This window comes from Ictalurus punctatus, chromosome 2, assembly GCF_001660625.3.
Source record: "Ictalurus punctatus breed USDA103 chromosome 2, Coco_2.0, whole genome shotgun sequence".
NCBI lineage: Eukaryota > Metazoa > Chordata > Actinopteri > Siluriformes > Ictaluridae > Ictalurus > Ictalurus punctatus.
This window is the reverse complement of record NC_030417.2, coordinates 8928374-8952058: the sequence shown is the minus strand read 5'-3', so window position 1 is coordinate 8952058 and position 23685 is coordinate 8928374. Positions and strand designations below refer to the sequence as shown.

Sequence of the window (23685 nt, the reverse complement as noted above, 5' to 3'; positions counted from 1 at the left end):
ATTATGGCACACAATCACAATCAAAAATGGTTTCATTTTTCACATTAATCTCATAATGAAAAAGCATAACCAGGTTTTGAAGAATTTTGGTAAATTTATTAAAACGTAGAAAAATCTCACATTTACACAAGCAGTCAGGCCCTGTACTAGTTTGTAGAAGATCAAATTATGTTTTTTTTACAGAGAATTATTCAATGCAAAATATTATATAAATATTAATATATTACTTATTACATAATATTCTTCTTCTTTCTGCATTTTTATTCTTTTTAGAGGAAAAAGACATATTAATGGAGTAAGTTTTAAAATGAACTAGTTGTTGTTGGACATGTTGTCATGTAATGAAATATCAGACATATGCAAGTGCAGTTTTTTATTAAAGAGAGGCAGACAGATAATCCAAATTGTGTAGCACAAACATAGTCAAAAGGGGCAAATGGTCAGGCGTACGGCAAACAAAATCAACTAGCCAAAGCGAGAATCAGAAACTTGAAGACAAAACAGGACCAAAACCATGAAACGAGAAACACGAAGATAATAGGCTTGGTACGGGTCTGGCAGAAAACACATAACACACAATACTTTACATCTAACAAAGATACACAAGGGGTTTAAATACTAACGAAATCAAAGGTAAAACAAACAGCTGTAAATAATGTTTTTAATGAATTTACCTAAAACATGACGAGCTCCTCAGTACACCTGAGGCTGCTGACAGAGCCAACCAAGTTATGCTCATGCCTGAGACCAACGACTAAGCTCTGTTTCCACCTGACGCCGACTGGACGGCTCAACTAGCTCGACTCTTGCCTGAGGCCAATAGGCTGGCCCACCAAGTCAAGCTCCTGTCTGAAACTGAAGACACAGCTTCCCAAGCCTGGTTCTTGCCTAACGACCCTGGTGAACCTGCCCTAGCCTCATGTCTGCTCCTCGGCTCCTCAAGGAACCAGCTACTTGTTGGACAATGCCTGCCTCTGGACCTGAGTGGCTGCGTGAACATTTTGCCCAAAGGGCCAGTACCACCGGGGGAGGGAGAGTTTTCTGGCACTTTGAGAAAAGTGGGTGGGTGGGGGGGGGGGGGGGGGTGTGTTGTTGATTCCCCTCAGGATTTTCCCTCGCTCTGAGCGAGAAGCATGCAGCATGCTCAGTTGTCTCTGTTGTTAACAAGCCTTTCTACTGTGTTGATATTACTGTTTTTTTATTCTACTTTGTCCTTGACTGTGATTATGTGCCTTACCTGCTCCGTCACTAATGAAGTTATGCTTGCTTTAAGGCAGATGGAATCACAACAAGCTCAGAGAAGAGCCGTCAGAGATTTTTGGTGTATTTATTTCATAAATTTGAATAAAAACAGCATTCTACATATATATGTGGTGTATTATGGTTTTTTGTTTTTTTTTTTAAATTGGGCTTGGAACGTTCTCTGTAATAATGACACTTGGTCATTGTGTAACTTTGCTGCGGGGAATGCTGTGTCATGATTTCTGTGCCCTGTCCTCTCATCAGGTGTACAATGCTGCACTATGACACTGAGCTGCCATCCACCAGTATAGTGATCACACTGCACAACGAAGCCCGCTCCACTCTACTGCGTACACTGAGGAGGTGAGACAACCCCTTTACACTTAGTTCTATTAAACAGTACCATGTTCAAAAATAAATAAAAGTAGTCAGGACATGCTGTTAGCACCGACATTCTTCAGCTTATAAACAGATTCGTTGGTGTTTTGTGAAGATGGTTACTCTCCATAAAAATAAGTTATAAAGGGTTCAGGTTTGCTAAAAGTAGTAATAATACTTCCCTACGTTCTTAAATACCACACCATATATGTGAAGTCAACATGGGTTACGGTTGGAAGCAGGTGGAAGAACTTGTGTGTCCTGCAAAGAGCCCTGACCTCAACCCCACTGAACACTTTTGTGATGAACTGGAACACCGACTGCACCCCAGGCCTCCTCAACATCTAATTATGGAGCTTATAATAACATCTAATGGGGAACAGATTAATATTAATCCCCTTAGTTTTGGAATGAGAATGGAATGGTGTATATAAGTGCGGGCAGGTGTGACCTCAGCCATTCAAATTAGAGTCTCAGTTTCACCTCAGTAAATGTTTCCCTCCTTTTTTCTCCAGTGATTTCTGTCAGGGTCCGTCATATTCAAATATATACAGATGGATAAGGACATTTATGCGTCAGATGATAATGTGTCAGGTTTTTGCCACATTAAAAGCACCTTCCAGGACTTTATCCATTCTAGTATCTTACTTTGGTGCCTTATACCTAATACTTCTCAAACTTATTCTATTATTTATTTATTTATTTTTGAATGAATGTGATTTTCCACCTGTCAGATAAAAAAAAGCTCATCTAACTCAGAATGATGTGTCTTTCATCTTCTCTCTGCCAGTGTGCTGAATCGGACGCCTGTGCATCTGATTCATGAGATCATCCTGGTGGACGACTTCAGTGTGGATCGTAAGTCATGACAGTCAGTATGTTTACAAGAACAACAATAATCCAATATTAACCCGATTAAGACGATACTCTCATTAAGAATCTACCATGTAAACAGTGATTATTGATGACATTAATCTGTATAAAGTCATATTCGAAATAAAAACAAATTGAATTAAGACATGTGGAGTATTCCTATTTTAGTCACATGATCAATGTGCATTACAGACATGTAAACACCTTAATCACACTATTAACGTCATGTGGAAGCATTTTGCGACAGGACACATATACACATGGCAGTGCTCAACCATTTTACGGCAAACAAGAGAGCACAGCTGTATCTGAAACTGCGTAGTTACCTAATGCATAGTAGGCAAAATATGTGTATTTCTATATAATACATAGTAGGTAAGTATGTGGTTTCAGACGCAGCCGATGGCTTCAAACAGTCGTCTATTTGCACATACAACATGACAAATACTTAATTGCACTTGAAGCTTTTGGAAAATTAAAATTGAAACACCCAAAACTGTATACGGTACCATAACGAAAATGAATCGTATGTCGATACATGAAATTCTGGAGGGAATGTCGGACGCCGTGGTGTGTGAAGCAATGACGTGTGCTGTTAATCGATCTATGATCTATAACATGTAAAACAGGAACATGAAAGGAATATTCTAAAAGCAACTCATGTAAGCACCTTAATCACAATATTTTATTATTCAGAATAAGTTCAATAATAAGATTATTGCTGTCCATGTAAACGTAGAATCTTCTGCTTCGTTTACTGTTGTATTGGCTTATCTTGAGTAGCACTATTTGGGAAACAAGGCATGGTCCTTAATAAATAAATAAATAAATAAATAAATAAATAAATAAATAATAAGCGCTAGTATTATAACTTGGAGGAGAAAAGATGATGGGATTTGATAGGACTTATCAATGCATATTCTTTGTTCTTTCAGCAAATGACTGTCTTTTTCTCACCAAGTTACCTAAAGTCAAGTGTCTTCGCAATAAACGAAGAGAAGGTAGGCTTGTTTTAATTTCTTCGTATACATGTTCTCTGTAATTATGTGCGTACTGGTTAGCAAGTTAGCGTGAGCAGATGTCTGCTATAGTACAGCCAAAGACATCACATCCAAACACCCTTAAGGCCTGGCATTTGTCACATATGTCACATCACTTCATAGGCTGATCCTAAAACAGATCCAAACATTTGGTGGATTTTCCACATATTAGAGGGCCTGTCAAGCCAGTAACCATTAAGGAGCATGTGAAGTACCTGGTGGTCTACCTGAACAACAGACTGTACTGATAACACCAGTGCACTGTACAGAAAAAGACCAGGGCAGCCTCTGTGTTTATAAAAAGGCCCAGATCTTTCAATTTCTGTAGCAATCTACTGGTGCTAGTAAGTATTAACTCACTGGAGTCAAAGGCAATCTACTGGTGCTAGTAAGTATTAACTCATTGGAGTCAAAGAGAAGAGGATGCTAGCAGTTTTGGAAAGCATTCGGAACAAGTTTTCACATCCTCCCCATGACACATGTATATAGGAGTATCTTTAGCCATTGGCTTATTCTAGTAAGCTGCTTAAACAAGCACTGTTGGAATTTTTTTCTGCTAACTATCACGTTTCACAATACTTGCTGTCCTGTGCTCTGTTTCCCAGAACAAACAATAGACTGTCATTATAAAAATAATCATTATTCACATGCATAACATCACTCAAATGTCTTTGCTTGAATTTTTCTGCTGTTCTTCTGCATTCCACGTTGATGTTTTTTTTCTTTGGTCACACTTGTGTTGTCTTGGCACTGTGTGTATGTGTAAATACATGTAGTGTGAGTAGTTAGTAGTTAGAGTGTCAATGTAATCAGTTCCCAGAATAGCTGAATAGTGTAACAGTATTAACACTTCCTTGTATAGATCCAAATTATTAGTTGTTGCGTTATATATTATTTGTTCCAATCAAGATTTTTGGTTTGTTCCACTGTCACACATATTTCACATTACCTAGACCTCATATTACCTCTAAAAAAACAACAACAACACAACATTTTGATATAAGCAGCTTCATGTGACACATTATAGTGCAAACAGTGATCAGGACTCTTGATATATGAATTTGCAAGCAAAGAATTTTGTCTTGTGCCTGACTAAAACACACAGGGGCTTTGGGAAATAATTATGTTGTTACATCAGTGACTGCTTCCTTTATCCATAGCTACGAGGCGGGGTCACTGCCCAGTGGTTTAAATGGCACTCTTTGTTTAGTGAAATTCCATTAGCGTGGGTTTCCTTGCTGAGCTGTTCATTGTTTAGGATGTTACAGCTGTCTTAATAGATGCTGTGCCTGGACGGTGATGTGTGAGGTAAAGCATAGAACAGCGCTGCACTAGTGTTTCTCATTCCTGGTCCCATAACACTCATGCAGTGAACATTTTTTTGTGTTGTTTTCCTGTTCAGACCATAGGTTTGTTAGGATCAGGGAGAAAAAAACCTCTAAAGTGTCAGTGCAGAGATAGTACAGTACAGGCTGTGGATTAAAAAACTACTGGGCCACACTATTTTGCAAATAGGATATCTTTAGTAAAAAAATTTTATTTATTTTTTTTAAAGAAAAGAAAAGAAAAGAAGAAGAACTGCATTAGGAGAAGTGTGTTTTCATGTTTGAGTGATCTGTCATGGATCTGCAATTCTTTTAATACCTGGCAGAAGTTAGACAGCAACTGTTTCACCTACCATTAAAACCAAAAGTAAGCTGTGAGGGAAATGGAAGACAATGCAGGGAATCTCCGCAGCCCGAGTGCAGGACAAAGGCTGTTGGTTTCCCACCAGTGAGAGCTGAGAGCCTTCTGTTTGAGGTGAGATTTCTAAGCATTGTAACCAGATGTGAGGTTTCCGTGAGAGGGTTAGATCAGAGAGAGGGTGTGACGAGATGGCTTGGTGCTTTACTGGTATGATGTCTGTAATGTACATGGTATCTACAATTTGAAAAATCCTATCCACTGCATCGGTGATTTGGAGGATGATGAATCACAGGCTGTACTGTAACTTAGCACCTATTTGTTACTCAGGGTTGATCAGGTCCAGGGTTCGAGGGGCAGATGCTGCTGAAGCAGAAGTCCTCACCTTCCTCGATAGCCACTGTGAGGTCAACAAAGACTGGCTGCCTCCACTGCTTCAGAGGATCAAAGAGGTGCTGAATTCTCTGACTTTCTTGTCCAACACAAACCCATTGAACCACTAGGTACCATATGTGCCAAATTTGCAATATGGCAAGTCGATGTTTACACAACTGACATTATAAATGATTTTCTTTTGAAATAAATATTATATATTATAAATGGACTAACATCCTATACAAGGTGTATTCCAGCTTCATGCCTAGTGATTCCAGGACAGGTTCTAGATCCACCATGTCCCTGACCAGAACAAACACATACAAATGACCACAATATCATAGGGAATAGGCTGAGTTGCTAGATGCCTGATTAAAAATAGCAGGATGGCTTGAAAAACAAACACAATATGAAGAGAACATATAGGAGGGTAGATACGATTGAGTAAGAACCCTAACAGAGTAGGCCCAATCGACACAATCTGTCAGGAAATGGGGGGGAGAAAATTAAATTGCTTGGAATACAAGTGGAATAAATAATACAGTAGTGGAGTTCAATGCTATTGTTCCCTTTTAAGTTTATGGATTTGCTAGCTCATGTTTTAGGTATGTCACACCACTTAGTGAATTTGGTGCATTTCAACAAATGCCTCTTTAGTAGATTAGTGAGAGCTAACATATCAGGACATCAGGAACCAGCGAACTAGGATGAAATTTAAGAAACTTTTATTACAATATTTAGAAAACATTAAGAAAAAAATATAGTTCTCCTGCACCTGCGTGAAGTAACCCCTCACCCGCACCCCCAATGCAAAAAGGCCCCAAAATAGTCTCAATAGTTTGTGCTCCATTTGTGCTGCTTCCATTTTTAAAATATGAGACATCGAAACGCTCCAAATTCACTCCAAATAGTCTTGTATGTTTGTGCTGGTCGGTGTGAGCACTCTTTTAGAGTCGAATTGCCAAAGACTTTGTCAGGACTAATCCTCTCATCATTTGGTCAATCAACAATTATCTTTACTTTATTCACTGGTCTCTCATGATTGAACTTTTCATTTATTTAAAAGGAGTATCATTTGCGACACTAGGTGCAAGTGACACTTCAGGTCAAGATGCTCTTGTGGAAATTAGTGTTAAGTTAGTATAGGAAAAGTCGATATATTGTTACTAAATCAAAATTCTGGCCAGTGTAAGTACAATGTATTAACACTGTTAGTTACAATATTATTAGTTAACTTCAATCATAATGGTACAACATTCAAGAGAGTTAAGATTGTCAATGTTCATTCAACAGAAAACTCATTGCTAATACTAATATGGCTAATGTAGCTATGAAATGCTAATTACAGCTGCACATGTGACCCATGTTAGTTTTTTGAATACGTTGTGCATCTAGGGGCCAACATTACCATATTGGTCCTAATATAAGATATTATATCCTTATATTTTATTACTATGTTATATTTTCCTTGTATTCTGGCAAATACAGTAATACATGAAAACAAGTTTATACTGAATATGACAATTTTCAGGATTATTTCAGTGGGTAATTATGTTTTGGCTATTCCAGATGGTTATTCAAGAAACCAGCAGTCATCAGGTATTCCATTTTCACAGTTCTCTGTTCATCAAAAGAGGCCATAGTCCAAAATGGCAACACAGCTACTCCTAATCAGAGCATCTGGACAGAGCTTAGTGAGCGGCTAGAAAACAAGATCACTGCAAAGGCTCTATATACTTTCGTTAAATTGAACAGACACAACATTTGGTGTGCTTTAGGGTTTATTTATGAAAGTGATCATGAAACAAGTGGCAGTAGTGATGACACTGATTTTGATCCAGGGTCCCTTTCCCCCAGACCAAAAGATTGCTGTACTTTTTATGCTGAAGTTCCATTTCAGAAATGGATTGAATTTATGCCTGAAACAGTTAAAAACTATACACTATACAAAAAAACTATACAAAAACAAGTTCTCTAAAACACATCCATCCATCCATCCATCCATCTTCTATACCACTTATACTCCTTCAGGGTCACAAGGAAACCTGGAGCCTATCCCAGGGAGCATCGGGCACAATGCGGGGTTCTCTAAAACACAAAAAAGGGAATAGACCATTTTGAAGCCTGGCATTGTGGACGCATGTGATAAATAATCACATATGGCAAGAAGTAAAAAGCCCCTGCACATTAGTCTTTAAAAGAGCCAAAGTCTATCCATGGGCCACAGAGAAATTCAAAGAAATCAGAGGCAACTGTAAGGAATGTCGTGGCCACGTTCACATAAAATGTGACAGAGAGCCTGAAATGAACAGCCCAATGGTGCTCAAATGTATAATTAAAAACACTGATGACTCCCTGCACACTGGCTGTTAAAATACAGTGCACCTCACACTGGTAGCATTAAAGACATTGGACTGGACAAGTTTTTCTGTCACTACTGGAGTCAAACACAAATGTTTATGTACAAGTTATTATCAAAGAAGTCTACTTACCCAACTGTGAGCTTTGGTGCAACTGGCTGAGTATTGAGGAAACTACAGAGACCAAATGGCATGTCTGGCCATATCTTCTTATATCAGGGTGTTCTGGCAGGGGATGAGAGTTCAAGTGTCCCAGTGGTGCAAAAGCTGTCAGAGAGACACAATGTTAATGCGATAACACATTGGCTGACAGAATGGATACGTGCAGGTGCACCAATTCCAAAAGAGATTATGAGAGACTTTTCTCTGGTTTTGCTTGGAGCTCTGGTCAAGGCTTTTACTCCTCATCCTGATATGAAGACCTACATCAATGAGTGCTGTGCTGTCTTAAAGAGTCAGCAAAAGTGCCACCTTGTTTTGTTCGGGTTGATGTTGCACACTACATCAAGATGATCTGCCAGTGTGACTGCTTGAAGAAAAAAACACATCGCATTAAAGATTTCTTTGTGAGGTCAATGGCACAGCTTCTCAAGTCATCCATGGACAATGCAAGAGAGCTACTATGCAGTATTACTGTTGTGGCTCTCAGAGAAGCAGAGGGCAATGACAGCTCTGGAGCCCTCCTTATATCAGAAAGGTGTAAGAAATATCTGAAAGCCCGAATTGCAGAAGAGTGTGTAATCATTCCAGATGTAGAGGGTGAGAACCTGGAAAAAGTGGATCCATGTGACCAAACGCAGACAGACCTACGGCAGTGGGGGACAGACATATGTGAGAAGAGCAGGTCACTTGCCGTGGCTAACGGTGAACATGATAATATGCACTTCCTCCCTGAGATTATTCCCAATATAATCTGGCTTGCAAGTTACTTAACACTCTGGACAGGGGTAATGATCCCTCATTTCAGAAGCACCATCACCACAAGTTCAGCCAATGTTGAGCAGAGTTCAAAAACATCAAATCGGGGCTTCAAATCGGTGGATCAATTCATTGCTCGACATCTGTCTTTCATTGAGGGCAATATGCGAATTTACACAGCACAACTTGCAGTGTAGATGGAAAACCAGAAATGGATGCTTCCTGTTCTGGGAAGTCTGACACTGTCACAAATATCCATCCAACAGATGAAGATGCTATTGAAAACTGGAGAAACCTACCGGTTCCACGCAAAAAGAGGAAGAAGACGTCATACCTCTCTCCTTGCCCACGCTGATCCATCCGTGAGGGGAAAAGACTGAAAGTGGAACTGTTGAAAAATGGAAATAATCAACAGCCTGTTAAACTCAGGAAATCAAGAATCTCTGTGCTGAACACATGTGCATTTGATGCTTTTTGTCCATTCTTATGTTGTGCTTTCTGCTATAGTGTCACTTTTGGAAATATTGTTTGCGGTGAGGAGTCCAACAAAACCTCCTCCAGCTAGTGAAAACAATCACCACAAAGGGTCTGAAAAACACAGGTCTACATACAGAAGGCAGAGCTTCTGAGTGGAATATTCAAAGCTGTCCAATTGAAGTCTGGTGCTCTCCAAATCGAGGCACAGTGCCACATCTCCACAATCATTGAAAAGTCAATGACACAACGTGCATGTGTTTCCTTCACACAACAGTGCCCCTCATAGTATTGCAGTCTCAGCACAGAAGTCACAAGGGAAATTCCCTTTGTTTGTACTTCTGTTGCTGTACTGCAGGCTTCTAGCATGGCTCATCTTCAGACCGTGGTGGAAGAAGGCCCTAACCTTCTGGAGTCCCTCTGCCTCAGGCCAATAGGAAGTCTGTCAGTGTCCCTCTGCATTCAAGGCAGACTTTACCTCAGGAAAAGTGCTCTATGCAGCTAAAGTTTCTCACAGTTACAGTCTGGGAGAACTTCTGTGGATTGACACTGACCTGTGAACCACCTCCACAGAATTTTCTTTCTGTAAATTTCCCTCCAGTCTGATGCTCCAAAGAGAGAGACTTACTTTAATGGCAGTCATTGCTTTCAGAGAAGGCTTAACCCAGGATGCTCTTGGACATTATGTGGCCTACTGCAGGAGGTCTCCATGTATCTGGGAGGTGTATGATTGTTTTGACCCAGTCTAGGTCGGGCCGCAACATTTTTAATAAAATAAAAAAAGAAAAGGGTTGGCGAGACCAAGACTGCATTTACTTTGTTTTATTCTCCAGACAGAGCACCTTTTATATATATAGTGGTTTCACTCTTCAGAAGCCGGCCAGGCCAAAATAAACAAAAATACCCTCTAACTTTACCAAAAGAAAACTAACTAAACTACAAGAAAAGAAAACAAAAATACAACGTCTTCCCGCACTCCCTAGCTAACCCAAAGCCAGGAGAAATGAAGAATCAACACAAATGGCGCCGACTTCCTACAAACCACTCTTAACCGTGCACTATTTACAGAGGTGACTATTAGTGTGTTAATTAACAAAATAATATATACATATAAACACAAAGTATCACATGAATCGTAACGGGGAAGAGCATAAACAAAGTCAAATCGGGCATAAGGTCATAGACAGGCGAAACAGTCATATACAGGTGAAAAGCACTTCTCTCTATATACAAAGCAATGGCAATGATCTGTCCTGGGATGGAGACTGACGAGGCTTAAGTACACTTCCGGAAACGTGCAGGCAATCAATCCTGTCGCACAAAGCTGGAGCAGGCGTGGACAAGACGTGATCATCCACTAGCAAGCCAACAAGCCAGAACGTGGCGGATGAAGTAGGCGGGGCCTAGATAAGGGGAGAGGAGACAAAAGAAACCCATCCCACCACCAATATAGACACACAAATGGCACATAGAGCAAACAGAAATACATTGGATAACGAAAACAATGATGACCTTAGAAGTAGAGTGACAGGAATGTCAGAAAAAAAACAAAATATGCCCACATGCTGTGTTATACACAAAACACTGATTGCAATGTTTACATTTACTTTCACAAGTTCAAGTATTTTTGTTGTAGGCCACACACCCTTGTTTTCCTACTCCTGCTTGGAGAAGTCGTTTCTGTCTCTCTTGAAGTCGGGCTTGATGGTGTTTGCACTCTAGTCTTGGTTTGAAGACAGATAGTTCAATTCAATTCAATTCAATTTCATTTGTACAGCATTTTTTACAATGGACATTGACTCAAAGCAGCTTTACAGAATCATATAAACACGGTATACATATTTTAAATGTGTGAATTTATCCCAATTGAGCAAGCCGGTGGCGACTGCGGCAAGGAAAATCTCCCTAAGATGTTCCCTAAGAAACCTTGAGAGGAACCAGACTCAGAAGAGAATCCATCCTCTTCTGGGTAACAACAGATGGTGTGAAAAAGTTAATTATGGTTTTATATGAAGTCTGTTTGACCTTAGAAGCAGCCTTAGTCCCAGCAATCTGAATTTGGAGCATGTCGGGGGCTGGTGACGTCATCGCACCATAATTCAATGTCTATTATTTTAAAAACGGAAGCAGCACAAACGAAACTTTTAACGGCACAAACCACCACAAATGGAGCACAAACGATTGAGCCTATTTGGGGTGAATTTGGAGCATGTTGGGGGGCAGAATGACCTCAGAAGGACCTATAAATATTCTTTTAATATTTCCAAAACCGAAGCAGCACAAGCGAAAATTTTTATGGAACAAACCAGCACAAACGGACCACAAACAATCGAGACTGTTTTGCTGACGTTTTGCGTTGGGTGGGGGGCCAACTTCACGCAGGTTTCACATGTTAGTAATTTCCCATCTCACTGCACAAGCTCGAGGTTGATGTTCTGTGCCAGAAGCTTGCTGAATGTATTGTGCTGAGTAAAAGGAAATACATTAAATATGTTAAGAAAAGCTGCTTTATGACAGGCTTGGCTAATTTCAGGACCCAAGTTGTATTGCCAGCCCAGTGATAGACATCATCAACATGGACTCATTTGCCTACATTGCTGCTTCATCAAACCTACAGGGTGGTAAGAATCAAAACTGAAACCGCTCTGTCCACATCCACCGATCTACTGGTCACAAGGATTGCATTATTTATTATATGGAAAAAGGCACAGCATAAGGAATATTTAATCTCAGTTGCTTAAAATGAGTACACGGTGAATATAAGAACCACTGCTTATATGTGACTGGCTCATTTTCTTATCCTCCGTCTCAGGCTTTGACTGGAGTCTCCATTTCAAGTGGGAACAGCTATCTGCTGAGAAGAGAGCCAAGAGAATCAACCCCACAGAACCTATTAAGTAGGTGAAAAGGAGCATTAAGAGGGGCTATTCCCATATCTGAGCTAGAACATACAGCCAGTGATTGGCAGCCTGAGGGAGATAAAGCCTTCCAGCCTGTGCACCAACTGAACATTAGTTCAGTCATAGCCTAGTTTGAATGTTGAACTACTATTTACTATTTTGTTTTCATCAAGTACATAGTGATGGTATTTAATCAATGGACATCTCACAAAAATACAGTTTCTGTACTGGAACACATACACGAGAGAGATTATAAAACTACACATCAGCTGTTTTTATATCAGTCAATGTGGATAGCTCTTTCCTAGTGTAGTACAAAATATAATCAAATTGCGATATTAATAAGGCACAACAGAATATGTGTATATGTATACACAACAGAATATTATCAACATTTACCATTAATGTAATTTATGCATTCATAGATTCAAATGCATATTAGGATTATGTTAGCAGGCATTGTGCATTTTTTCTCGAGTTGTTTCTTCATTGAAATGGCGATAAATTTGTGGCCCGAAGGCTCAAAAAACTGAATAGATCAAGCAAATATCAACATAATCTCAATCATGTATGTAATATTTCCTGTTTATGTGGAATTGTGCTTCTAATTGACTGGTGATGTGACTAACGACTAACTGTATGGTTCAGGACTGGCTTAGGATCAAACGTACAGTGGTGCTTGAAAGTTTGTGAACCCTTTTGAATTTTCTATATATACACTCACAGAAAATAATATATAACATTGGTTCATTTTCCTCAATAAATAAATGAAATAAAGTATAACGCTTTTATTTCAGTTGTTTAATTGGGTTCTTTTTATCTACTTTGAGGACTTGTGTGAAAATCTGATGTTTTAGATTATATTTATACAGAAATATAGAAAATTGTAAAAGGTTCATAAACTTTCAAGCACCACTGTACGTTTAGCTGGTGCAAAAAGCAGTGGTTGGGGGTTTTTTTGCATGCAGTTTGTCTCATTCACCATCTCTTTACTTCACAAAGGCCTGTGGAATTGCTGGCCTGATATAGAAGAGACTAGATTAGAGTGAAGTAATGGGCATTGCCTGTCTGACATTGAAATATTTCAAACACATTTGGAATACAATTTAAAGATTTCTGAGTTTATAATTTAATTAATAATTTTTATTGGCTTGTAGTGATACTGTAGTCCAATACACCACTGCATGATCTCTGAACACAAACAATATGTATTGTTAGTATTTAGGCTGTTGAGTAAGGCCAGATTGAACATTTAACTATTGTATACAATAATTAATTGGCTACACCTTTTTAGCTGAGCTTCCTTCCTATTCATTTACACAAATATTCCCGTAAACTTCCCTTAATTTTCCTTCAAATGCATTAATAGTTAATATATATTCATATTTATAGATTAATTAATTTTTTAAAAAAAGTACAGTACATTTTTAATGTTACAGGCAGTACTGTTTATTTTTCTAATAAATCCATCCATCTATCCATCCATCTAGATGGGGGGGGGGGGGGGTATATGAAATTATACCAATTGCTATATACAGTACATGCTATTGATTTTACATCAGAATATCTACTAAACAGACCTCTGGGCATTTAATGGAAACAGTTTAAATGTAGACCTCAACTGTGAAATAATCATTTTTCCAGCAGAGTTATTAATAATTTCTCAATATCCTGAAATCCCCAGGACACCCGTTCTTCCTGGAGGGCTCTTTGTAACCAGCAAATCCTGGTTCAATCATCTGGGGAAATATGACACAGCCATGGATATCTGGGGGGGAGAGAACTTTGGTGAGCGAGTGTGTGCTGGTATCCTGTGAGTCCATGAATGCTGCAAAGACAAGTTACTTATAATATATCCTCATTCTCTGTAACTATTTCAGTGTGATAAACCAGTTTGTTTGATTTACTCTAATGTATTTGCATAACAGGTCTTTAAATAACTTCAGCTGTTACGAAACAGGACTCAACAAGAAGTAAGCGCAGGAGTAAAGTCTTTATTTACACTTAAGGCAGGAAACACTCGTTTAACTAAGGCATGAACATGCATTTAACTATGGCATAAACACACATTTAACTATGGCATAAACACATTTAACTATGGCATAAACACTCATTTAATTATGGCAGGAACACTCTATGGCAGGAACACTAACTATGGCATGAATACTCTTCTAACTATGGCAGGAACACTCTTCTAACAATGGCAGGAACACTCTTCTAACTATGGCAGGAACACTCTTTTAACTAGAGCATGAAACTAGGAACAGGAAACAAGACAGAGCATGGACACATTACTGCCTGGCACCATTATACATTCCGTCTTTCCTTTAATCCATCATTACTCTATGCTAATACCGCCCGACGTGTATAGCAACGTGAGGGGTTTAAATAACCAGTCACAATTAACTTAACTGCTGACAGCTGGCAACATTTCAGAACACACCTTCGCACCTCCACCAATAGCTGAACGGGCAGGGACAGAACAGAAACCAAAACAAGTGCACATATCCATTGTAAAGAAAGTCTTAGCGTCCATGCGCACTTCAAGCACGTGCACGCGTTCTCCAGCAGGCTGTGCACGTCATCGCCACAGCACCATCTGCTGGCGAGATCGTGACAACAGCTATTCAGAGATTTTTATTTAAGTTTGGGTCAGTGTGCCTTCGGTTGCAGTAACAACTGATGAACAACTGATGTTCTACCAGAACTGATTTTGTTCTTCATGGGTTTTTTTTTCTTCTGCAATACAGTTATCATGTTGACAGAAAGCAGCACAATGCATATTCTGCTTTAGCAGTATTTTGTTTAGCTCTAAATGCTGATTAAAATTCCATACTAATGCATTCCTGGTATTTTCACCTCCCCACAGAGATCTCGTTCAGGGCGTGGATGTGTGGGGGAAGTCTGGAGATTGTCCCATGCAGCAGAGTCGGCCATGTTTTCCGCAAGAAACACCCATACATCTTTCCAGATGGCAATGCCAATACTTATATTAAGTAAGATCCCTTCAGCAATATGTTCATACTTACATAATCGTCAACTAGCCCACAGCATCATGTATAACCCCACAGTAGAGAGGTTTATCAAATTATTTAAATACTCATTTTAATGCATGTGCTGTTATGTGTGTAAACATTGCAATGAATCATTTATGATTAAAATGTAGGCCTAATCATTGGTGTCACGATTTCAAGGCAGAGATGAATGCAAGTGCAGATAGATTTTAATTAATACCAAAAAAAAAACACACATAACAAGAACTATGAATAGGCAGCAAAACACTAAGTCAAAGAATAACAGTGAAACAGAGACCATAAACACAGCAACAGAGACAATGGCAAAGAAAGACAAACATAAGACAAGGCGTGTCGTGCAAACTGTGGCTATATACACATAGGTGCTAGTTAACATGACCTGATTCAGATGCAGGTGATCATGTGACTGTGATGCAGTGAGGTGCAGTGGCTGCTGGGAACTGTAGTTCAGAGTTCCTTCTCTGATATACATGACAATTGGCAAAGGTTTGCTTTTGAAGTTGTAAAAGTTACATATTTATTTTTTCTGATCCTCTGACTTGCCTCCTTCATTGAGTCTACATGTAAAACAAGGTACTGGACAGAGTCTTAAAGACATTCTTTAAACAGGTTACTCTAACTGTTGTAACAGAACGTCTATGGATATTGTGTATGCATGTATTTTTATTCCATACTGCTTAATTTTAGTGTGATTAGTGTTTAAATTGTTTGGTACTTTAATATGGAGTCATGATATCTCCCACTTGACTCATCGTTATTTCTGGCCTGATCTCTAGACAGATCATAAATGAATTGCCTAGAAGTGAAAGTTATTGCTCAGTCCCATATTTTTGTTGTTCAGAAATGTTTTTCGCTTAACAAAATGCCAGCACACCTAACATTCTGTCTTGTTCACTGTTTTTCATGTATCGATTATAAAAGACATTACTTGATTCTCGTTAGCTATTTCATTTTTACTTGTTGTGTTTAAATATGAGGTGTTGGCAGTTTGTATTTGCGATGCTTTTACATGATGCAGTTTCATCAACATGACTCAATCTACTTATCCGCTTTCATGCCAGTTTTACAGCAGGTAAGCACAAACGATTGGTGAATAGGGTCACCAGGATTGCTACTCAATATCCTTATGCTAAAATCATTTACAATTGTGGTGTTGTTGGTTTCAGGAACACAAGACGTACTGCTGAGGTGTGGATGGATGAGTTTAAAATCTTCTATTACTTTGCTCGACCGGCAGCCAGGGGCAAGTCCTATGGAGAGTGAGTTAAGCCAAGTGCACAATACACAACTTTGAGAAGTTGTTTGGCGGACGTAGCAGTGTGTAAACTACACAAGTGTTCATAGATGAGTCTAACACACTACACCATCTTTTACCTGGAGAGATCCCCTACAAAACATACCTGATTGTTAAATTCCACTTTCTCCTGATAGTAAGCGCAAGAGGTGTCTATCATGTTACTTTATAACTGTTTTGTATGGAAACAAGAAAAAAAAAAGAAATAAGAGAATTATATGGAGGAAGGATTGGTTGGGGCTGTGAGGCAGTGGGGATCGCCTGTTGTGCGATCAGAGAACCCGAGGTATATTGCAAAAAAGGCAACTATTTTTATACTATGCACTACCAGCAATCATGTCATGTCAGTCTTTTAGGAATGACATCAGGAATCTGCTGCACATGACAGCAAAAGAATTTGATTTCCTCTCTGACATGCTTGACGACTATGACTGTGTGAACACCATGTGTGGGAAAGGGGATCTCTGTGTGTTATGATAGGGAGTCACTATACTATGTAAAAAGGTTTCATCTCTTGTTTTTGTATCTCCTGGCAGCGTTCGTGGTAGACAACAGCTAAGAAAGAGTCTGAACTGTAAATCCTTCCAGTGGTATTTGGACAATGTCTATCCAGAGCTCAAGTGAGTGTTATTGTGTGTTATGTCTAATTGGCCCTCTTTCCAATTGGTATTGTATGTTCTTATGGGACTGATGATTGAATCTGCGTATACAGAACTATTAATTACACAAACAAGTGGGAAAATAAGTAGCATGCTATGTTTTGTTCCAGAGTTCCAGATAATTCACATTCGAAATCTGGAGTGATCCAGCAAAGGCAGAACTGTCTTGAAGCACAGCAAACTGAGGGGCGGGATGTTCCAGTGGTCAAGCTTGCCCCATGCATCAGCACCAAAACTGCCAACCAGGTATGACAGAGACACTGAGAGTTAAAGGTAATGGAGTAATTGCTACCCAGCAATGGTGGGTCTTCCTATTATATATTGCGAAGCACGCTGGTATGGGCTGAGACCAGTGGCAGAGTGGGAGAGGGTTTTTTTTGTGTATATTCCACCCAGTGAAGGTAGCAGTTGCAGTAATATTATGTAATATTAAGTAATCATGCTTGTGGATTGATGCCCCACATTGCTGATTGAGGAGCCACTGGAGAGATACCATGTCCCAGCCAAAGTGATGGATCCTGGATTACTACAGTGACTTCACCAAATGTCTCAATAGGGTCAATAACATCTGAGTGGTACAGGCTGGAGGTGGAAATTATCACAGGCTGCACCATCCCAGTGATCTGATTTGCATTGTAGATGAACACGCTGGTGAAGTCATGTAAACCAGAGGCCCAAATTCAAAGTCAGGGATTTGTCAACTACCAATCCGAACCTTTATAGATGACCGTACAGTAATCGCTGTCCAAGTCAGTTCCTGCATCCAGGGGAATTTTTGAACTGTCTGGAGAGGCGGGTGGGATGGGCCAGGATGTCTTTTAAGCCTGTGAAATCCAGGACATTGGTTTCAAAGAAGATAAGGGTCTTGAACAAGATCTGTTTCTCAATTTCAGGCTCACAAATACCTACCATTTTGGAGCAGCTAGTGAAGAGTTTGGGGAAAACCTTGAACAACAGCCACAGAGATACCCTATAAGTCAAGAACACCTGCAAAGAGCTGGAGTGGTGGCTGAAGGAGGCAGACAAAACAGGTCTTCCAGGAATGTTCAAGGCTTGAATGCACCAGCAGGACATACCACCAAGGATCCTATGGCCACTGCTCTTCGACCCACTTGTGGAGGTTAAGTGCATACGCTTTGCAGGGCAGTCTCTTGGTAGAGTATATTCAGTGCAGTTTGGATGCTATCCAGATGAAACACTTGATGTTGACAGAAGGCTTTTCATACAATTGCACCTCCCTATCTGAGACAATATCCTTGGGCATGTTACTGTACATGATAACCTCCCTGAAGATAAATTCCACTGTCTCCATGGCTGTGCAGAGTTGGGAAAAACAATCAATAATGACCAGGGTAGTTCTTAGACCTTGGGATTCAGACATATTCACAGTGAAATCAAAGACAATTATGTGACCAGGGATGGTGAGGTATAAGTAATGGTTCTAGTAAACCAGGAGGTAGAGAACAGGATGTCATGCATTGTGCACAGGCCTGACAGGATACAATCCAAAACTGTGCAATATTTTTATGTATTTCGAGGTCACCAGAATCTAACAAGACTGTTCATTGGCTGCTCAGGTGACCTGAGCTAGGTGATGTGTGGACACATCCTTCGAAAGGTCCTGCATGGTCTGAAGGACAGATGTTTTGTTAAATGATATTCTGGAAGTGTGGTCCCAGTGAATGGTGCAATGATGCTTGTGGGAGAATAGTGATTTGTGTCAAGTTAGAGGGGGTCCTTCATGAATTCAAGACAAAGCATATTGATCTTCATTATTGGATTCTGGACTATAGGTGATGGTGAACTTGAATCAGGTAAGTAAGAGAGCCCAACAAGCTTGGCAGGAGCCTCTTCATCGATTTTAAATATTCAACGTTTGGTGGTCATTGAGGATTCAGAAAGTGTTTTCTGTGCCCTCCAGCCACATCCAGCCACATTAAATGATATTTTATAAATGACATTTCCCGAACTTGTATGATACCAATATGACCACATATTCCAGGCATTCTGCTGCTTTCCACCTTCACATTCTGTTCTGATTATGATAACCGGCATTTACTTAAGCCTCTTTCTGCCTAGGAAGATATTCCTGCTCATGCACATGGAAGTAGATAATAACTGGCACTACAGATTTCCTTTGGAGTGTAAACTAATTATAATCAAAAATACATAAAAGAAACAAATGCATCCTTTCAGGAGTGGATCTACACACATGGACAGCAGATTCGCCAGCAGCATGTCTGCCTGTCCGTCTCTACCACATTGCCTGCCTCACAGATCCTACTCGTGCCCTGCAACATCAGCGACAGCAAACAGGTACCACCAACAGTGTCTTCAGGAAAGGCAGTTAGGTTTATTTATGTGTCTACATCTGGATCTGTGAAACACAGAAATTTCAATAATAATGAGTACATTTACATTTATTCATTTAGCAGACGATTTTATCCAAAGCGACTTACAAATGATTGTAAGAAAATGACTGATACATAATTGTGGCAATAGAGATGATTATCAGAGTGATTTACACTGATCTGCACTATTCTGCTTTTGTTCGGTGATACCTTAATTGGTGGAGTTATTGGCAGAGAATTTAGTCACTGAACAGGATCTAGCATCTAAATTAATTACGTAATTAAGTGTTAATTACCTAATGCTTAAGTTGATGTGATGCACATTTGGTGGTTTCATCAGAAAATGGTTGTCATGGTTGGTTCTGTTTTAGTTTACTATATGAATTAGAAACATTCCCGGGGCAGTGTGGTTCAATGTAGATTTATCATTCAATTACATTATCTGTTTATTTGTGTGTGGACTTTTTTTTTTTTTTTTTATCATAGTAGGGACCAAATGTCCCCTCAAGAATTGGAATATCTGACAGTTTTAAACCTTTTGGGGACTATTGGCTGGTCCTGACATGGAAAACTACCTTCTGTTTAGGGATTTATGTGTAGCATAGCATTAATTAGCTGCATTAATTATTATCTAAAACAGATTAGTAAGTTTGTTTTTCTCTCGTCTGTGTTTCATTTTCCATCTCCAAGCGCTGGCAGAAAACAGGCACCCACCTGGAGCACCAAGTATCACACTTCTGTCTGGACAGTGAGATGGCTTTGGATGCTGTCTACGGCAGTGGGATTTTGGTGATCAGCCCATGTGAGCTCTCAGTGCAAACACAGAGATGGGAAATGCCTTTTTCTTGATCCTGAGCTTTTCCAGGCCAAAAAGTGAGAGAGGCTCGTGTGTGAAGGGAACTGTAGGGAAGACAACACCAATTGCAGTCACTACCATTGTCTGAAGCTGAAGAGGTAATGGAGGACTGTCTGTCCAAACACAATAATTATTCCTACTATATTATGATAGTATGCATAATGATAATGATGCCTACTTTATTAGGAACATACAGTATCTCACAAAAGTGTGTACACCCCTCACAATTTTGTAAATATTTGATTACATCTTTTCATGTGACAACACTGAAGAAATGACACTTACAATATAAAGTAGTGCGTGTACAGCTTTTGTAACAGTGTAAATTTGCTGTTCCCTCAAAATAACTGAACACACAGCCATTAATGTCTAAACCACTGGCAACAAAAGTGACTACACCCCTAAGTGAAAATTTGACACCTATAGCATGAATTTATGGACCCAACCTGCCTTGTGTTAACACTTCAGGCTGGTGGTTGTGTTATGGTGTGATGAATTGTTTCTTGGCACACAATACAAACTGTGCCCCTTACTACAAATTGACCATAAATTGAATGCCATAAACTTACTGCTTCTGACCACGTCCATTATTTTATGGCCATAATATCCCCATCTCAAAATGGCTATGATCCACAGGGTCACAGAGCACAAGTCGTTTTAACTGGTTGATTCAGAGCAGGAATATGCAGCTGACAAATCTACAGCAATTATGTGATTCAATAATGTCAACATGGACCAGAATCTCAAAGAATTGTTTCCATCACCTTATGAAATCCATCCCATAAGCAATCGAGGCTGTTCTGATCTATTTATCTACCTATCTATCTATCTATACACTTTATCATATTATATATTTCATTTTAAATGGATTTAATTTATTTGTGTCGATTAGTCTACACAATAATCCATAATAACAAAGCAAATTATGTTTTTGAAATTTTTCAAATGTATGTGTACAGGAAGTTACTTCTGGTAATCATTTGTTGTTTTCTTTTAGGATCCCTGAAATGTCAAGAAGAACAGAAATGAGCAGCTGGGCAACCCTGAGCTTTAAAATAACTAAGAAGTACAGAAACACACACACACACAGACACACACACACACACACACACACACACGCACACACACACACAACTGTGAAAAAGTATTTGTCCTCTCCTTGATTTCTTCTACTTTTCATATTTGTCTCACTTATTATTTTAGATTTTCAAACAAAGAAAACACAAAATAGAATGTACTTAAATAACTGTTTCATTTATTGAAGAAAAAAGGTTATCCAACACTAGCTGGCTTTATGTGGTGAAAAAGTAATTGCCCCCTTTGTGACACAATCAACCAACTAACCAAGTTTAATTTGATTTGATCATTTGATTTGATTACTGCCAGACCTGTTGGATCTAAACATCAATATGACGTCAACAACCAGCACAAAGCCAAGCACAAACCACTGCTAACCAAAAGGAACATAAAGGCTCATCCCACATTTACCTAAAATCACCTTGATGACCCCCGAGCCTTTTGGGATAATGTTCTGTGGACTGATGAGTCAAAAGTGGAAATATTTGGAAGACATGTGTCTTGCTACATCTGCCATGAAGCTAACTGAGCATTCCACAATAAGAACATATGAAACATGGTGGTAGTAGTGTCATGTTGCGGGGATGCTTTGCTGCTTCAGGGCAACTTGGCATAATTGATGGAATCATGAATTCTGCTCTCTACCAGACAATCCAGAAGGAAACTGTCCAGGCATGAGTCTGTTATATGAAGCTCAAGCGCAGTAAGGTTAAGCAGCAAGACAACGATCTGAAGCACAAGAGCAGGTTCACCACTGAATGTTTCAAAAGCAATAACATGAAGGTTTTGGGTTGGCCTGGTTAAAATCCTGACTTCAACCCTACTGAGATGCTGTAGCAGGACCTTAAGGAGGCAGTTTGTGATGAAAAGCTTTATAATGTGGCTGAATTGAAGCAATTCAAAGTATAGCCAAAATTCCTCCACGGTTACATGAACGACCAGTTATCAGAAGCATTTAGTGCTAAAGGAATTCAGGGAGGGGACAAATACTTTTTCATGGCACTGTGGCATTTACCTTGGTCATCCCAAAGCATCATGTGGTAAATCTGCTTGTTCCTTGTACTGTATAATCATCATTTAATAAATTGTCTATGATTCTTAATAACAGGGCTACCATATACTTGCGGAATATACTGTTTACATATTGTTGATTACTTTGGACTATGTAGGCTAACAAACACATGCACTTGAAATCCAAAAGTATATTTAATTCTGCTTTTGGTGAGAGAGAAGATATTGTTGATAAAGTTTTATTCACCTCCATATCCAGCAAACAGCATTATAACTTGCCCTAGCTCTAAACAGAGGACTAACCACAGTGCTGACCAGGAATGTAGAAGTATTCTGACAAGAATGAGGCTCCTGCTCCATCACGGTGAGCTTCGTCCACTAGAGGTGAAGGAATACATCTGTTTTAAGGTCAATTCTCTCTACATGCAGAAACATAACAGAAATGGTTAGAAGCTTCACAATTGCAATGGAGGCTTTACTCTGTGGTCCTCCAGCAATCAAGGTAAAGCAATGTCAACCCTAACCTTGTAGTACAGTTGCCCAAGTGACTGGACTATCCAAGAATGTATGAAGTGTTTTAAATACCCCTTGTGCTCGCTCAGAAGTGTATTGAAGCTGCGACCTGAGAAAAAAGGTATGCATACTGGTTCCAGTGGCAGATGCAGAAGAGGTAGCACTGAGCACTAGTGGTCTTATTAGTGCTACAGTCTGATAAAACTCTGCACTTAAATGCAACCGCATGTACCTCAATTAAAATGACCTGAAATGAATAGTTTGTGGTTAGTAGGTTGTTTCCCTAACATGCTGCACAGTTACTCTTCGCCTTTAATGACATAATAATGCCAATAAATGGGTACAGAATTCCTACATGCAACACTAATCAAGCAGTGTTTAGCAGGGAGATATAGCACTGAAACGCAGTAGATGACTGGTATTGTTAACACATTGAGAAGGCAAGTTGCGACAAGAGCAAGGTGACTTAAACACCGAAGGAATGGTACAAACACACTGCACCACCTACTGGCAGTAGCTGCTAAGTGATTGGCACTAGGGTACACTAAATCAACCTCTTGTAACTAAAGCCCTCCCAAGCCTCCCCTATCATGTGCCATGCCCCCCAACATATTGGAGGAGACCAGGTATAATGATTATCTATTCT

The 23685-nt window shown here is 39.5% G+C and overlaps 1 protein-coding gene across 1 annotated transcript in view; it reads left to right on the top strand.

The window, feature by feature from the left end:
• The window catches only part of galnt14 (UDP-N-acetyl-alpha-D-galactosamine:polypeptide N-acetylgalactosaminyltransferase 14 (GalNAc-T14)), a 28652-nt gene extending 6077 nt beyond the window's left edge, over window positions 1-22575 (top strand). The window contains exons 3-16 of the mRNA XM_017485297.3: window positions 1507-1605; window positions 2411-2478; window positions 3429-3494; window positions 5547-5668; window positions 11877-11964; window positions 12156-12240; window positions 13928-14031; window positions 15113-15239; window positions 16445-16537; window positions 17109-17192; window positions 17342-17477; window positions 19428-19547; window positions 20273-20536; window positions 21436-22575. Coding sequence (XP_017340786.1) covers window positions 1507-1605; window positions 2411-2478; window positions 3429-3494; window positions 5547-5668; window positions 11877-11964; window positions 12156-12240; window positions 13928-14031; window positions 15113-15239; window positions 16445-16537; window positions 17109-17192; window positions 17342-17477; window positions 19428-19547; window positions 20273-20431 — 1351 coding nt within the window. The 3' untranslated portion in view covers window positions 20432-20536; window positions 21436-22575. The remainder of the gene's footprint in view (window positions 1-1506; window positions 1606-2410; window positions 2479-3428; window positions 3495-5546; window positions 5669-11876; window positions 11965-12155; window positions 12241-13927; window positions 14032-15112; window positions 15240-16444; window positions 16538-17108; window positions 17193-17341; window positions 17478-19427; window positions 19548-20272; window positions 20537-21435) is intronic.
• Window positions 22576-23685: the final 1110 nt, after the last annotated feature.